The 16,574-nt window shown below is 50.8% G+C and overlaps 1 protein-coding gene across 2 annotated transcripts in view; it reads left to right on the top strand.

The window, feature by feature from the left end:
- Positions 1 to 16,574, top strand: part of adamts17 (ADAM metallopeptidase with thrombospondin type 1 motif, 17) — a 45,913-nt gene that overhangs the window by 17,181 nt on the left and 12,158 nt on the right. For both annotated transcript variants that reach the window (XM_047041559.1, XM_047041560.1), the window contains exons 8-15: positions 5,888 to 5,993; positions 8,026 to 8,166; positions 10,494 to 10,644; positions 12,012 to 12,113; positions 12,374 to 12,519; positions 12,628 to 12,797; positions 12,989 to 13,116; positions 15,900 to 16,020. In XM_047041559.1, coding sequence (XP_046897515.1) covers positions 5,888 to 5,993; positions 8,026 to 8,166; positions 10,494 to 10,644; positions 12,012 to 12,113; positions 12,374 to 12,519; positions 12,628 to 12,797; positions 12,989 to 13,116; positions 15,900 to 16,020 — 1,065 coding nt within the window. The remainder of the gene's footprint in view (positions 1 to 5,887; positions 5,994 to 8,025; positions 8,167 to 10,493; positions 10,645 to 12,011; positions 12,114 to 12,373; positions 12,520 to 12,627; positions 12,798 to 12,988; positions 13,117 to 15,899; positions 16,021 to 16,574) is intronic.

The raw sequence follows: 16,574 nt of genomic DNA, 5'->3' as shown, positions 1-16,574 counted from the left end.
TTCAGTCTCTCCCCGCCTTCTGAGAAGCTTCTCTCTCCACCCCAGCATGTCCTGACAGGGCCTGCCTGTGTGTTCACACAGGTAGGCCTGACTGTCTCCACTCTCCCGCGGCTGCCGGCCTATTGATGTGTGTGTGCACGAGAGCGTCCCTGTGTTCAGGGGTTCAGAGGGGACGGAGAACCTGTCTGAAATACCACCAGGAAATGGGTTTTCAAATGTCAGCACACACCTCCGAGGTGCTTCTGGAACCTTCCACATGTCCCTGTGGTGGGCAGCTCGGAATGCTAGCCAGACAGAAGACGTTTCTTCTCCCTCCAAGCTATCTGTCAGCTATTAGTCTTCATGTAGTCATCCTATCAACATAAATGATCTCTTAACGGACAGTAAATACGGACTCGGGTCCCGGGAGAAATCCGTCATGCGGACAGCGGTGCAATAAAGATTGCCGCTGACTCGTGGTGTGTGGTGATGAGTTGTGCCCGTACCGTGTGTTCCAGCCTCCCTCCCACGGTGGAGCGCCCCATCGCCGACGCCGTCTGTCTGAGCTGTCCACCTCCGGGCGTCCAGAGCTCGGAAACTACCGGACTTTAATTGGATGCATAGGAGAGGAAGGTCACTGGTCTGGAGAGGGATGGTGCTCAGTGAGGTGAGAGTCTGTGACAGCCCACAGGAAGGAGGACTCGTGACTCTGTGTTCCCCTCTGTGAGGAAAGAGGCTGGCCAGTGTGTGGACCAGTCAGCGCGGTGAGGATGGTGCGTTTGGCTGCTCCTCATGTGATATGATATGGAATCAGCCTGCCGTGAGCCCACTGTTCAGAGCCCTTAGATCTGGAGGTAAGCGGACGGAACAGGAAGCGTCCTCCTGTGTAGAGTTCCCTCAAGACCCAGTCAGCTGTTTCCAGGAGTGCTATTGGTCCCCTGGCTCCGGCCTGCGTCTTAATCCGGCCGGTCTCTGCACCCGGCACGTTATCACATGTTATCACCCAGCCGTGATGTCATGGAGACTGTGACAGACAGAGCCAGCTCGGAGGGGTGGTGCCAGACCCTGGTCACGCTCCGCCGGTCCCTGCCCCGCTCTCTCTGCTTCGCTCCCCTCTCAGTACTGTAACCCCATGTGATCATCTGGCCCACTACAATGAGAACACTCCTTCTCTTTGTGTCTGAACGTGTGTGACCCACTTTAAGGTGCGCTAGAATCACAAGCCCTTAAAAAGAGGCCCGGCCCTATGACTCTGTCCCCCTTCTCTCTTCTCTCTCTCTCTCTCTCTCTCTCTCTCTCTCTCTCTCTCTCTCTCTCTCTCTCTCTCTCTCTCTCTCTCTCTCTCTCTCTCTCTCTCTCTCTCTCTCCTTCTCTCTCCCGATTTCTGTCACTCTCTCGCTCCCTCTCTGGCACTCTCTCTCTCTTCCCCGGTCTCCCCTCTCTCTCCCCCTCGCTCCCCCCTCGCTCCCCCTCTCTCTTCTACCCGTTTGTCCCTTGTGAGAGTCAGCGTTTTCGCCCCAAACCAATGTTGTGATTCAGCTGTTGGTTTCTCAGGGGCTGTGCCTCTCCGCTCCTCTGTTTATTGTCCTATTGGCTCCTATCAAAGCAGCCGGGCCCCAGCTTAACTCTCTCTCTGGTTACTGGCTGCATGGTGGGATGGAGGGAGGGAGGGAATGGGAAAGATGGAGGGCGAGACAGGGGCAATATCCTGGTGGTAGCATCATCCTGTTTCCTGTGTTTGGATTAGACCCAGAGATGTGAAGGGCAATGGGGAGGGGTGGGGCTGGGGAGTAGGGGAGCAGGTCATTTAGGCCTGGATGACTGGAGATACAATGCTGACTTTATTGAGAAGCTGTTTACAGGGAGAGGTGAAATTTGCACAAATTCACACCGGCGAGGGCCCAGGTAGTGTGTGTGTCTGTGGGTTAGTGTGTGTGTTTTGCACATACAGGAAGTGTTTGTATCTGTGCCAGTGAAAGTGTGTGTGGGTCACGGGGAGGCGGGGGGGTCAGCTAAGGGGTAGTGTGTGTGGGTCATGGGCGAGCGGGGGGGTCAGCTCAGGGGTAGTGTGTGTGTCTCACTAAACAATAGGTCCGGTCCAGTTCTGCAGAGCTGGCGTGGCGCGGGCCCAAAGAATGGTGCTGCGTTGTGTTGTCAGCACTGGTAAACTCTACTCGAGAGGATTCTGCCTGTCAATGGAAAACCCTTTACGTTCTAACGGCTAATTGCCTCAAAATAAATAATTAGACAAACCGTGCTTGTGTGCCTGGGAGTGCTTGTGTGTTTAGAGCCCTGCTGAGGATTTGTCATCTTTTGAGGCTGTCTAGCTGGATGTGCAGCCAGCTCTGTGAAGGACCACATCTCTGTTTGATCAGCCTGCTAGCTACAAACGCTGAGTCAAATCTGAACTGTGATGAACGCAACTGTTTATGTGCACCCTTTGTTCTGGGGCTTAGGCCTCAGAGTGCTGGCTTCAACAGATCTTTGATGCTGCAAAAATCGCAGCCATGCTTACCTCACAGGTTCCATATTCTGACTGACTGTTTCAGCCAGCAGGAAACATAGCTTGCTACGCATGTGGGTTTGGTCATCACGTCATTATGCTGTCAGCCTCCCACTCAGACAACACTGTCCGTTGACTGTTCAGTCAGTACTCAGACTCCCTCAGGTGGAGGTCAGTGGAGTAGTTAGGTCATTGGTTGGCCACTTGTTGCTGTGGCCCAGTCACTGGGTAGAGCTTGTCTAGGCTGAGCCACAGTAGTTCAGATGGAGAGGTGACTCTCATCTGCAGATCTCATTTGCATCAACCCATGGCAACAGTTCATGTTTACTGTATTACCACACTGGACCATGGAAGTATTTACGTAAACAAGCATTTGAATTTGAGCTCAGGGGACCTGAAACCCTCCCAAATAAACTTTTTGGGTTGTTGTTATTTGTATAAACTCGTCAAGGATTCTTTCCTAAACTTCTGGCAGATGATAGACATTATACATATAATTGCAGCCTCTGACTAAGCATGCGTGGTTGTAAAACATGGAAGAATCCAGGCCAACATCTGTTTCCATCCACCCAGCCATCCTGCTGATACACTGGGGCTTCACCTCTGAGGCCTGCTGGTAGAAGGATACTTACTGTACAACAGTAAGCTGAGCTGCATCACACGCTCCTCTACACTGGAGAGGAAAAGCACCTTGAAGCACATCTTTGCATTTACTGTATGCACTGTACAAAGCAGATTGACATTCCTGGAAGATAATGGTGGTGAGTCTCTCGAGTCTGTCATTTATCCTAACACGGTTCCTGTCTGCTCGTCACTTTAGCACGTCAATATGTAAATATCTTGTCCCTCTTAGGTATTCATTTGCTCGGGTCTGTTTCATTCATGGTCTCAGGGAGCTGTCCTGCCCATCTGTCATTGTGTATGTATGGTGTGTGTGTGTATGTATGGTGTGTGTGTGTGTGTATGTGTGTGTGTGTGTATCTGGAGATCATCTCTAAACATTGACAGAGAGGGTATCTCATTTATTTCCAGTTGCTTTGTGCTGGTACTGTTGGCTAGATAAGGCTTCTCCTCTGAGGTATGCCTGGAATAAGAAATGATGGAGAAGCAGTTAAACTAGACTACAGAATAGTAAAACTGGTCTGACACACAATATCCCCTCGAATACTCGGGTCATTATAGGTTGGGAATGATTATGTGCACTCGCACACAGACGCACACCCACACATTTTCCAAATGTTATTACCTTATGCTTCATTAAGTGGCAATTAGGTCTGAAATCTGTAAATATGGTTGAATAAATCACAGCCAAATACAAAATAAGTCTTGTGTATCAGTGAATATGCTTCAGTGGGCTGTACAACAGACAGACCAAATTCTGAACGGTTTCAGAGTTTACATTCATGTGATTCCTCATTCAGTGGTGTAACTAGCCCACTTCTTTGCTCTATTTCCACTGTTGGTCTTTAAGGGTCAGAATTAGCCAAGAGGATTAGTTGCCTTTGAGACTGAGCATTTTCATGTGTGTGTGTGTGTATATGTCCGTGTTTTTGTGTGGGTGTTTTATCGTGAAGAGTGTGTGACTCATTTTAGTTTGGAAAAAGCCAGGCTTTTCTCTGAACAACCTCTTGATTGTTCATCTAATTATTGTTCACCTGTCTTCTTTAATCACAGTTTCCCAGAGTTCCTGGAGAGCTGAAGAACTGCTGGGGCCTTTGATTCTGTTAGTAGCCTCCACTATATTTTAGATAACAACCAGTTACCAGTGAGTCTGTATGCAAATCGCTAGTCAGAACACTTTTGCAGAATCATCTTGTTTTTGACCTTGTGTTTCTCATAACCACTGCCCTGTCTCATGCTGCTCAGTATCACTGTTCTGTCCTCACCAGTTCTGGATCTGTCTCTCAGCTGGCCCACTGGAGCCAGCTCATCAGTTTATCACAGAGAAGGTTTACATCACGCTTTATCTAGGCCAGGGTGATTTCTCTGCTTTCCTGCAGGAATCCCATCTGGGTTTGATTGCTTTTCTCTTGTCAGTGATTTAATATATGCCTGTCTGGATTCAAATGAGCTTGTGTGGAGAGGAGCCAGGATCTGACAGAGAGCAGGTGCGTGTGTGTTGCCAGACACACAGGGGTAACTCACACTCCAGTGATGTCATGAAGCCTGGATGACTGGCTGATTGATTCGTTTTTAAACATCCTCGGACACTTGTTTGTGGCTCAGATATAATCACAGAGTAACCCCCATCTTTTACATTGTTGTATGCCAGGGATAACATACTGTATCTGCTTGGTTTCCATCCCCACAGCACAACAGAACACGGACTCAGGGCTCAGTGGTGTTGTTCCGTCTGACACGGTGCATGAACCCCTGTCAAAGGTTTCCTATGTGCTTGTAATGTGTTTATGACACTGAAAGCTGTATGTAGCATGACACATTTCCACATGGTATCGAAAACAGAGTATGAAGAGCCCTGAACAGCCTATGGTAGACCTTGATACTACAGCAGCCCACACATCAACGCATCACCACTGTGTTGAAATGAGAGTGTCCCGTTATCCTAGACTCCAGCCTAAAGTATGGAATATCACCCCGCTATGATGAGAACCACATGTTTGGCCGAGGTGAGAATGCTCAGCTCAGCTCGTTTCAATAAGACGGAAAGAGCGTCCGCCAACCATTCTCACACTGCAGAGTCACGCGTCATTGTCCTCATCAAACGCCTGTCTTTACTGCATCGTTTCGATAGAACAGTGGGTTCTGGGCTGATCAGCAGGGAGCATGTGTCTGGTCTCAGGTATGAGAAAGACCTCACCGGAACAAGAGGAGCAGCCCGGAGTGGAGCCGCTCACCCCGTGTGTTGTTCCAGGGTGATTTGAACAGACATTCTCCTGGCCTGGAGGGGCTGAGAAAACATGAACTCAGCCCCTACGTGTACTGGTTAGGGAGAGGATGACAGAGGAGGGAACATCTGGAGGACGAGAGGGGTTCGGGGTGGGGTGGAGCGATAGGGGGGGGGGGGGGGGGGGGGGGGGGGGGGGCGCTGCGGTCATGGCCTTAATCTGACAAATTACAAGCGTGTATGAAAGTTGGAAAGTGTTCAGGGATGTGGCTCATCCATAGCAGGGGGTAGTGTCCTTCCCCCCCACATCTTCTACACCCCCCCCCCTCCTGTTCTTTACGCTGTCACACTCGTGGCTGTGTGCACAGTTACATCAGACCTGGAGTTAACACAGCCTCAGCATGCTGTAGCACAGTGTACTGAGCTCTTCCTTCTCTGTCCAGTGGGCCTCCCTCTCCCCCTCCCCTGATCTGCTGGGGGGGGGGGGGGGGTGGGGGCGCGTCATGACGGCCTGTTGAGATGACCCCCCCCCCCCCATGTGCTGCACACCTGTGTCACAGGAATCGCCTACCTGGGAGGAACCTGCAGCTCCAAGAGGAAGTGTGTTCTAGCAGAGGACAACGGACTCAACCTGGCCTTCACCATCGCCCACGAGCTGGGACACAAGTATGTCTGTCTCTGTTTCTGTCAGTCTGCCTACCTGCCTTTCTGTCTGTCTGCCTGTCTGTCTGTCTGTCTCAACCTGGCATTCCCTATTGCCACTGAGCTGGGACCCACGTATTTCTGTATGTTTTGGACACAAACCATTATATACTCTCTGGCACTTAAGATTTTTTTATGGTCAAATCCGCCATAATGTTTGACTAAATATCCATGTTTTTATTCCTGCTGTGGCAGCAAGGTGTCTGCAACAGCTAGGCAGATTTTTCAGCAGCACTACATAAAGCCCTCTTTGATAGAGCAGGGATGCAGAGCCAACACCAAACTCAACTGGAAATACTGCCAGAGTGAATTAGCCTTTGCAACAGCTTTGTGGTTTTGCCAGGCCCCTCAGGAGTTATCAGAGTTTTCATCAGGCAGCATCGGGCAGCCTCTCTCAGGGTTCCAGGACCCCTACTTTAATGGCTGAGAGAGGTAACGAGCTGGCATGGAGCACACCTGACTGGTGCCCATGCTTCTGCACACGTAGACACACACACACACACACAGCATACCAGGCTGGCCTGGAGCAAGACAGACGGTTGCCCATAACACAGAGTGTGGTTATCGAGGCGCTGCCACACTGGACACACACGCACACACACACACGTACTAACACACACATACAAGGCCTCATTGTGCTGAGTGTGTGAAACTCTTATTAAAGTGCTGGGTTTAGGTGCCCTCCTCTCTGTGCTTCATACAAGAAAAAAAGCGTCGGCTGGCATTCACACCTTATTGGTCTCTTTGTGACTAGACTAACCCCCCCCCCCCCCCCACACACACACACACTTTCTCTCTCTCTCTCTCTCTCTCTCTCTCTCTCTCTCTCTCTCTCTCTCTCTCTAATCATAGAGCAGTCTGCAGTGACAGAGCAGTTCCCAGTGACAAAGCGGTCTCTTGGACTGTCTAATCACAAAGTCTGTGGATATTGATCAGCTTGTTCTGGAGGATGCATGTCAACATTGACTCATGTAATTGAGTGCTGCACACAACGCGTTCTCCAACAGCACACTTGTCGGTTCCAGGGACTCTCAGTCCAATCAGCGCTCCCAGGAAACCAGATTGATTCTGTTCGAAGCTGATATTGTGCTGAAGAGAGAGACTTGTTTCATGATTGCATCTCATGCACACTCCTGAAGTCCTTCTGGATTAATGCTGCTGCTGGACTAAATGCTTTTTCTAAAGCTTGTATTAGGTTCAGTGGTGCAGGGGAAAGGTTGGAGTTGGACTCATCATGCAGCTGGTCTCTCCTCTTGTTGAGGAGATAGTCAGTCTGTATAGGAGACACCAGGGCTGGACACATGGGGCTCTCCTCCCCTCTGTTCAGTCTTCACTGTGTACATGGCGTTACATGGGTCTTGATATGTAATTTGATATTGCTTTCATTATAGCTGGGAACAAAGCCTGGACACTGGGAGTCCACTCAGTGCTTTTTATTAGTTTCTGAGTCGCTGCCTGGAGTTTGAGCTGGCTTGTTGTTTTTAATTTGCAAATGTAGGTCACGGCTTTAGAGGAAACACACACAGCACCTCTCCGAGCACAATCCTCTCTGTTTCAACATCTCAGCTCTTGTTCTCTCTCTGCCCTGCTCTGCATGCACATGCACACACGCACAGACACACACTTGCATGCACACACGGACATGCACCAACATCTCCACAAGTGAACAGGCCGTACACATAGACACAGGCACGGTCCCACTCATACACACACTCCCTAACACACGCCCAGTGAGTGGAAGATCCCTTCCCGTTGAAGCCCCTGAGGCAGTGACCTCTTCTAGTGAATGTGTTACAGGTGTGTTGGGATCGGTTGCAGGTGTGTGAAGTACTAAAAAGTGTTCTGAGGTATGCAGCAGTGTTTGTTGTCAGATAGGGGGTTTGTGTTTCTGTCCTAGATATATTTATTTTTAAATTAAATGTGTGTGTGTGTATGTATGTGTGTGTGTGTGTGTGTGTGTGTGTGTGTCTGTGTGTGTGTATCATCTTTTCCTCAGTATGGGTATGAGCCATGACGATGACCATGCCACTTGCACAGGCCACTCCCACATCATGTCTGGCGAATGGGTGAAGGGCAGGAATCCTAGTGACCTATCCTGGTCCTCGTGCAGTCGTGACGATCTGGAGAACTTCCTCAGGTGAGAATTCACACACGCACGCACACACACACACACACACACAACCACATACACCCTCACAGCGTCAGCCTGCTAAGTGTACCATGTGACAGCAGCTTAGGGAGCCTGGTATCCATGAGTGTTCAGTCAGGCAGACAGTCTATGGTGGCCTGTAGAGTCTTTGAGGGTGGAACATGTGCCTCAGTCTGATGGGCTGAACCCTGCTACATTTTCCACTTCCTGACTGTACGCCTGCATTATGAGTTGTTTCCGTGGAGTTCTTTGAAAGTGGCAACACATAGATGCAAACGTGCATGCACACACACACACACTTACACGTACTGTACACACACCCTCTCATGCCTTGTGGTTGTTATTTATTCTATTGACTTCAATAAATGACTGAGTTCCTCACAGAGACTTTGAAGATTGACGCTTGTTGTGAATATCTGTGCTGACATGAACTTGTGAACCCTGCAGAGGAAATGGCCGATCTAGGGGATAGACAGTGGATACTTAGTCCCACCACTCTATGCAGTCAGAACTTTTAATCAAATTCAATGTCGTCTGTCTCATAATCAATACATGTATCACCCACCCAACAACAGAGATGATCTCAGGGATGGTCCGTAGGCTGCTGCTTGTTAACCATTCACTGGAGATCACATTGACCCATTGATATGGTGAACACCAAGTCCTGCGACCCTGACCTGGTGCTGGTCCACCAGGCTGGGCGATCTTGGTACGGTCACTGTGCTGTCCCAGGGCCTGCACGGATACAGGGCTGCTTGTTTGAGTTAGAAGAGACATAAAGCCAGAATGATGTTCCTTTAGAACTGTAGCTCAGGAATGGATACGGCTGTGTAGGATCCACCCAACATGCTGCCTGAGGTAACGGCCACAGGGCTCCTGTTGTCTGGCTGGGAGAAGGGCTGGGAGTGAGGGAGGAGGAGGGCTGGGGAGGGAGGGAGGAGGGGGGCTGGGGAGGGAGGGAGGGAGGGGGGCTGGGGAGGGAGGGAGGGAGGGAGGAGGGCTGGGAGTGAGGGAGGCAGGAGGCGGGCTGGGGAGGGAGGGAGGAGGGGGGCTGGGGAGGGAGGGAGGGAGGGAGGGAGGGAGGGAGGAGGGCTGGGAGTGAGGGAGGAGGAGGGCTGGGGAGGGAGGGAGGAGGGGGGGGGCTGGGAAGGGAGGGAGGAGGGCTGGGAGTGAGGGAGGAGGAGGGCTGGGGAGGGAGGGAGGAGGGGGGCTGGGGAGTGAGGGAGGAGGAGGGCTGGGGAGGGAGGGAGGAGGGGGGCTGGGGAGGGAGGGAGGGAGGAGGGCTGGGGAGGGAGGCAGGAGGCGGGCTGGGGAGGGAGGGAGGAGGGGGGCTGGGGAGGGAGGGAGGGAGGGAGGGAGGAGGGCTGGGAGTGAGGGAGGAGGAGGGCTGGGGAGGGAGGGAGGAGGGGGGCTGGGGAGGGAGGGAGGGAGGGAGGAGGGCTGGGAGTGAGGGAGGAGGAGGGCTGGGGAGGGAGGGAGGAGGGGGGGGGCTGGGAAGGGAGGGAGGAGGGCTGGGAGTGAGGGAGGAGGAGGGCTGGGGAGGGAGGGAGGAGGGGGGCTGGGGAGTGAGGGAGGAGGAGGGCTGGGGAGGGAGGGAGGAGGGGGGCTGGGGAGGGAGGGAGGGAGGAGGGCTGGGGAGGGAGGCAGGAGGCGGGCTGGGGAGGGAGGGAGGAGGGGGGCTGGGGAGGGAGGGAGGGAGGGAGGAGGGCTGGGAGTGAGGGAGGCAGGAGGCGGGCTGGGGAGGGAGGGAGGAGGGGGGCTGGGGAGGGAGGGAGGTAAGGGAGGAGGGCTGGGAGTGAGGGAGGAGGAGGCGGGCTGGGGAGGGAGGGAGGAGGGGGGGGGGCTGGGAAGGGAGGGAGGAGGAGGGCTGGGAGTGAGGGAGGAGGGGGGCTGGGGAGGGAGGGAGGGGGGGCTGTGAAGGGAGGAAGGAGGAGGGCTGGGGAGATTGTGTACTCTGGATTAGCTATGCTTGTGGGGGATGTAGCTCTTCTGTGAGAAAAAATGTGTGTGTGTGTGTCTCTGGGTTTGTTCTCAGCTGTGCATGTTCTGTGTGGCTCTCTGAGATAAAGGCTTCCAGCTGAGCTGCAGGGCTTGGTGCTAGCTGGGTTGATACTGGTTAGAAACACACACATCACACTGGACAAGACCAATGTCTCCATCACCTGAATCTCAGCCTGGCTCATTCCGCCAGCTGACCCAAACACATAAGCTCTCTGTACAGAACTGTATGATAATCTGAATCAATGGTCAATATCACCCTTATGATATCTAGTATGTTCATTGTGTGTGTGTGTGTTTGTTTCACTGTCACCCAGGTCTAAAGCCAGCACATGCCTGCTGCACACAGACACGAGGAGTCGCTACCAGGTGCGACTGCCCCCCAAGCTGCCAGGCATGCACTACAGCGCTGACGAACAGTGTCAGATCCTGTTTGGAACCAACGCCACCTTCTGCAGCAACATGGAGGTAAGACCCATCGTGTGTGCCTGTCTGTGTGGGCGTGTGTGTGTGTGTGTGTAGACTGTGTGAGCATGTCGATAAATAGTAACCTTTTTTCAGAAATAGGAGCTTCCAACAGCAACTGTGACATGCCTCTACAGTGCTGCATGAAAGATTGGCTGCTAACCCAGCCCACGTGTCCCAGTAATGAGGGCACAGGAACCATCCTCCTTAGCCCAAGTGCGTTTAGAAAACGTCAACTGGAATGCTGGAGAGAGGTGTGACCACCTTTCCAGTGGATGGAGAGAGGAGAGGAGCCCCAGAGAATAGGGAGTTATTCTGGGTAAATGAGTGCGATGTTGCTGTTTGGTTCTTCACAGGCCCTGACCCTCGCCGTGGAAACCCCCAGTCACACTCATCCAAAAAGACACACACACACATCTGCGGTCATTCACACCACAAATGGTCTGGAACAGCCCTCCTTCCCCCGAGGAAGAAGAAGAGACGATGAAAAAGATCCAAATAAACCCATGAAGAAAACCGTGGCAGAAATATGACAGGTGGACAGGGAAACATGGTGCGCAGTGTTTCGACTGTGCGCGTGCGGTGAAGCTGTCAAAAAAAGCAAAGCTCAGCTTGATCCACATGGAGATAATGTCGTTTTATAGGATGATGGATCGTTTTCGGCGACGAAATGAAAACCGTCACGCACTCAAGCACTACAATCAGTCAGACAGACGGACAGACGGACAGACCCACACGTAGAGAACACGATCTGCCTCCTTGGCTGTCCTGCTGACAGACAGCTTTATGTAGTGTGCAGGGATAAATACAGAGCGTTAGCAGGCGGGGGCCAGACTGCTGCTGCTGCAGCCCACTGTCAAAACCCTGCCTTGAAGCAGCCAGCCACCACATCTCCTGCTAGCAGGATAACACACACCATTATGAACACATTACCCTTCTCTAGAAACCCCAGACGCACACAAGCATACAAAAGCTCACGCACACACACACACACACACACACACACACAGAGCTTCCGAACGAGCTTAATGGCAGTGTGACTGTGAGCGGTCACACGGCATATAACTTCAAACAGAACTCCTCGCGCATGGACACTTCTAGACAGTGGGGACTTGTGTTATCTTTTATGTTTTCTTGTGGTTGTGCCAGAGATTCCAGGGCCAGGTGGAGGTTTAGTGAGTCCTACTAGACCCTCGTTCCATCTGGCACTGCTTTGTGCTCTGTGATCGGATGTCAGGCAGACAGGCAGACAGATGGACGAATGGATGGATGATCATCATATCGTTTGGTTCCGGCACTAGGTGTGTCAGTGGGTGTGTACCTGCCTGCATGCGTGTGAATGTGTGTGAATCCTTTGACGTGTGTTTCAGCACCTGATGTGTGCTGGTCTTTGGTGTCTGGTGGAGGGCGATGCATCCTGCAAGACCAAGCTGGACCCTCCTCTGGATGGGACAGAGTGTGGAGCAGACAAGGTAGGGCTCCTGTGCTCTGTCTGTCTGTCTGTCTGTCTGTCTGTCTGTCTGTCTGTCTGTCTGTCTGTCTGTCTGTCTGTCTGTCTGTCTGTTATTCTGGCTATCCAGCTTGCATTCATTTGAAATGTGTACATTTTACACAATGCTGTGTGTATCTGGGTGTGTATTTATGTGTGTGTGTGTATCTCTGTGTGTGTGTGTGGGTATATTTGTGTGTGTGCGTGTGTATTTGTGTGTGTGCGTCTGTGTGTTTGTGTCAGTGGTGCAGGGCAGGGGAGTGTGTGAGCAAGACGCCCATCCCTCAGCACGTGGACGGGGACTGGAGCCCGTGGAGCCAATGGAGCATGTGCAGTAGAACCTGCAGGACCGGAGCTCAGTTCAGGCAGAGGAAATGTGACAACCCACCGTAGGTCACGGGTGTGGAATTTGTGTGCGTGCGTGTGTGTGTATATGTATGTATGTATGTATGTATGTGTATGTTTGTGTTGATAGACGGTTTTGTGTGTATCTGCAGGCCTGGTCCGGGGGGCAGACACTGCCAGAGGGCCAGCGTGGAGCACAAGGTGTGTGAAGGCCCCCCCTGCCCCAAGGGGACCCCCAGTTTCAGGGACCAGCAGTGTCTGTCTTATGACCGCCACGGCAGCAAGAGGAAGAGTGGAGTGTGGACTGCTGTTATGAACGATGGTGAGTAACACACAGGCACACACTCACACACAGAGACACGTCATTTTAGGTGCTGAAAACAGAGACTCTCTTCACTCTTACTAGCTCATTATTAACAATGAATTTCAGTCTCTGTAGTGCATTACAATGGGTGAAGTCAGAACGCCATTGAACTCATACTCGTGTGTGTGTGTGTGTGCGTGTGTGTGCAGAGAAGCCTTGTGCTCTGTTCTGTAGCCCTGTGGGCAGAGATGCCCCCGTCCTGGTGGCAGAGAGAGTGATGGATGGCACGCCCTGTGGACCCTATGAGACCGATCTGTGTGTCAGTGGCAGGTGTCAGGTACTCCCACGCACACACACACACACACACACACACACACACACACACACACACACACACACACACTGGCAAACACACTATCTCCCTCTCTCCCTTCATCTATTTCTCCTCTCTCTTTCTAAACTGCACATAATACAAGCAGGGACTTGGCAGACCTGGGAACTCTATGTTTTAATTGGCCAGGGAGGTAACAAGGGTCAGACCAGTACTTCCTGTTCAGCCATCATCATATTTATTTATAGTGCTGTGTAGCCCTGCCCCTTCAGGAACAGGGGATGAGGAGAGAGACTAAGAAAGCAAGAGGAGGGATGTAAGAGAAGATACTTGGCAGGAGCCAGTCGATGGATAGACACGGGTGAATGGAGATCAGTTTGCTATTACGTACAGTATTGTCGTTTTATTGATGGTAGTTTATAACGGACATGCAGTCTCTGGGCAGAACATAAAGCTGTTTCCCAGATTGCTAATGTGTTCACCCTGTGTGTCGAGGGAAAGTGCTGCTGTCGGCAAATCCTAACTCCGACCCTGACCCTGACTCTGACCCTGAGCTTGAAGATGGTCTTAGGTTAGAACACTAGCACTGTCTGTCAGTGTCATTCCTCCTTGACAATCCCTCTCTCTCTCTCTCTCTCTCTCTCTCCCTCCCTCTCTCTCTCTCTCTCTCTCTCTCTCTCTCTCTCTCTCTCTCTCTCTCTCTCTCTCTCTCTCTCGCTCTCCTTGGTCATGCACCCTGCTACATCATCTAGATCTGCTGTTAAACCAAACACACCATTCCCCAACCCTGATCCCTGTTATCTGACCTGGAGGGGGGGGGGGTGGAGACAGGAAGAGAGAGAGGGTCGTGGAGAGATAAGGGGGAGGAAAGCAGAGAAAGGAGACAGGGAGAGAAAGGAGGGGGAGGTGGGTTTGCCCCAGGAAGGAGAGCCATGCAGAGAGAAAGAGGAGGCAACAAGCGGACTGAGAGTAAGATAAAGGGGAAGAATGAGAGAGAGAGAGAGAGAGAGAGAGAGAGAGAGAGAGAGAGAGAGAGAGAGAGAGAGAGAGAGAGAGAGAGAGAAAATATATGATACTGCAGAAAGAGAGAGGGAAGGTCTAAATGTTTTGTTAGGCTGGGTGTATGAAACTCAGGAATGCTATCAAAACACACTTAGAGAGAGAGAGAGGGGGAGAGAGAGGGAGAGAGAGAGATGCAGACAAGAAAAAGCAGAGACTTAGCTCTCCTTTTCTTCTGGTCAGACAGAAAACCCTGCAATCAAGGAAATATTGCATCCACAATACACCACTCTTGCCCTCTCCAACCCACATTGCCGCACACAAACCCTCTCTTTTCCTCATAACCCCACGCTACCCCACACAATGCTAAATGCAGGCATTAGTATTTGTGTGTGCGCATGCGCGTGTGTTTTCACTTAGTCTGAATCAGCAAGATTCCCTGTGTCCCAGATTCCTCTTAAGAGCATTTCAGAGTTTCACTGACTCTGAAATTCCAGACCTACAACCACACAACCTGCCTCACAGACCATAACCTTATCTTTAACTCTGTGTGTGTATGTGTGTGAGAGAGTGTGTGTGTGTCTTTGTGTAAGTGTGTGAGATAGTGTGTGCCTGGATTGTGTGTACCCAGATAGTGTGGACCTGGATTGTGTGTGCCCATTGATTGTTTAACCTGTTTTTAGTTTAAGGGAATGTGTATGAGCCCAGCTGATTCAACTCAGTGCTAATTGCTGGGAAGGATTACATGCTGTATAAACAGTGAGGGAGTGTCATGGTGGAGACAGGGGGATGTCGTTGTAAATAAGAATGTGTTCTTGATTGACTTGCCTGATAAAACAAAGATTACATAAAAAATAAATACATGTGTTTGTGGAGGAGACAGGAGTATATCATGGAAACACTGGGTTTCCATGGAAACTGATTGTGCTTTCAGCTGACATCCACTTCTGATTGAATCACATAACATAATGAATGAGTCTCTGTGATGTGCTCTGGTACAAGATGTACAAGACACAAATAAAGACATTTGACATTAACCCCAATGTAGGAACCACATAAGCTACCAGGCAGGGTGAACATTGACAATTGTATTGTAACTACAGTACAATAATAAGATCTTAATAATCATGCACAGCACAGTGCAGTAAAATAAATGTAATATCTTTGTCTAACATAGAAGAAAAGTGGAACAAACTCAATCAAAGGGACAAATGAACATGCATCACCAGAAGGAATGAACTGCTACCTTTTGCTTTCAGTGCCCTTAGGCCAAGGAATAAATATTTAGTTGAGGTGAAGATTGAATAATAATTTATTGAGATCATGTTGTGAAACCAGGAACCCATAATGAAATGTAACTACATAACAGTTATTTTGTAATTCTAATGTTGCCACTATAGGTAGGTGTTGCTGTGTAGTTACATAGTAGTTAATGTAACCTTAACGTAAAGTGTTTCCAAGAGTTGAGCAAGAATGACTAGACTGGATTAGACCAGACTAGACTGGATTTGAATAGACTGGACTTGAATAGACTGGACTAGGCTGTAACTTATCCTGCCACCACTGTGTTTATGTCTTCACATCTTCAGTCAGTAATGGCTGCTCTTGAGTTCTTCCTGTCATGTACTTCCTGTGTGTTTTTCCTGTCATGTACGTCCTGTTATGTACTTACTGTTGTGTACATCCTGTTATCTTCCTGTTATGTTCTTCCTGTCATGCACTTCCTGTCATGTACTTCCTGTCATGCACTTCCTGTCATGTACCTCCTGTTGTGTCCTTTCTGCGGTCAGAGAATCGGGTGTGACGGCATCATTGGCTCGTCTGCTAAGGAGGATCGTTGTGGCGTGTGCAGCGGAGATGGGCGATCCTGCAAAATTGTCAAAGGAGACTTCAACCACACCAAGGGCATGGGTGAGTGGGGGAGGAGGGGAGAGGATGTAACAGGACAGTGGGGGAGGAGGGTAGAGGATGTAACAGGACAGTGGGGGAGGGGGGGAGAGGATGTAACAGGACAGTGGGGGAGGAGGGGAAAGGATGTAACAGGGCAGTGGGGGAGGAGGGGAGAGGATGTAACAGGACAGTGAGGAAGGAGGGGAGAAGATGTAACAGGACAGTGGGGTGGGGGAACATTGGAGGTCTGGATAACAGGAGGACCTGGAGCTCATCTGGAGGTGTGATGGGTTGCAAACTAGGATGACATCCATCAGTCAGTCCCTAGCCTCAAGGAGACCTTACACTGACCTTTGATATTTGATCTCCAGTGGAATACACACTGAGCCAACACAGCAGGGTGCACTTTAGCCGTGAACAGCACATGTCAGGTTTACCTGCTGTTTCATTCACCTGCACATTAAACAGAGATGGGCTGGTGTAGTCAAGCCCTCATTATTCAACTGTAATGGCTTCCCCTGTAGTGTCAGGATTAGGCTCACTTCTTTGAAAGGCAAAACGACTTTGGGGTAAGG

This window comes from Hypomesus transpacificus, chromosome 19 (genome assembly GCF_021917145.1).
Source record: "Hypomesus transpacificus isolate Combined female chromosome 19, fHypTra1, whole genome shotgun sequence".
NCBI classification, from domain to species: Eukaryota; Metazoa; Chordata; class Actinopteri; order Osmeriformes; family Osmeridae; genus Hypomesus; species Hypomesus transpacificus.
This window is presented reverse-complemented; position numbering and strand designations above follow the sequence as displayed.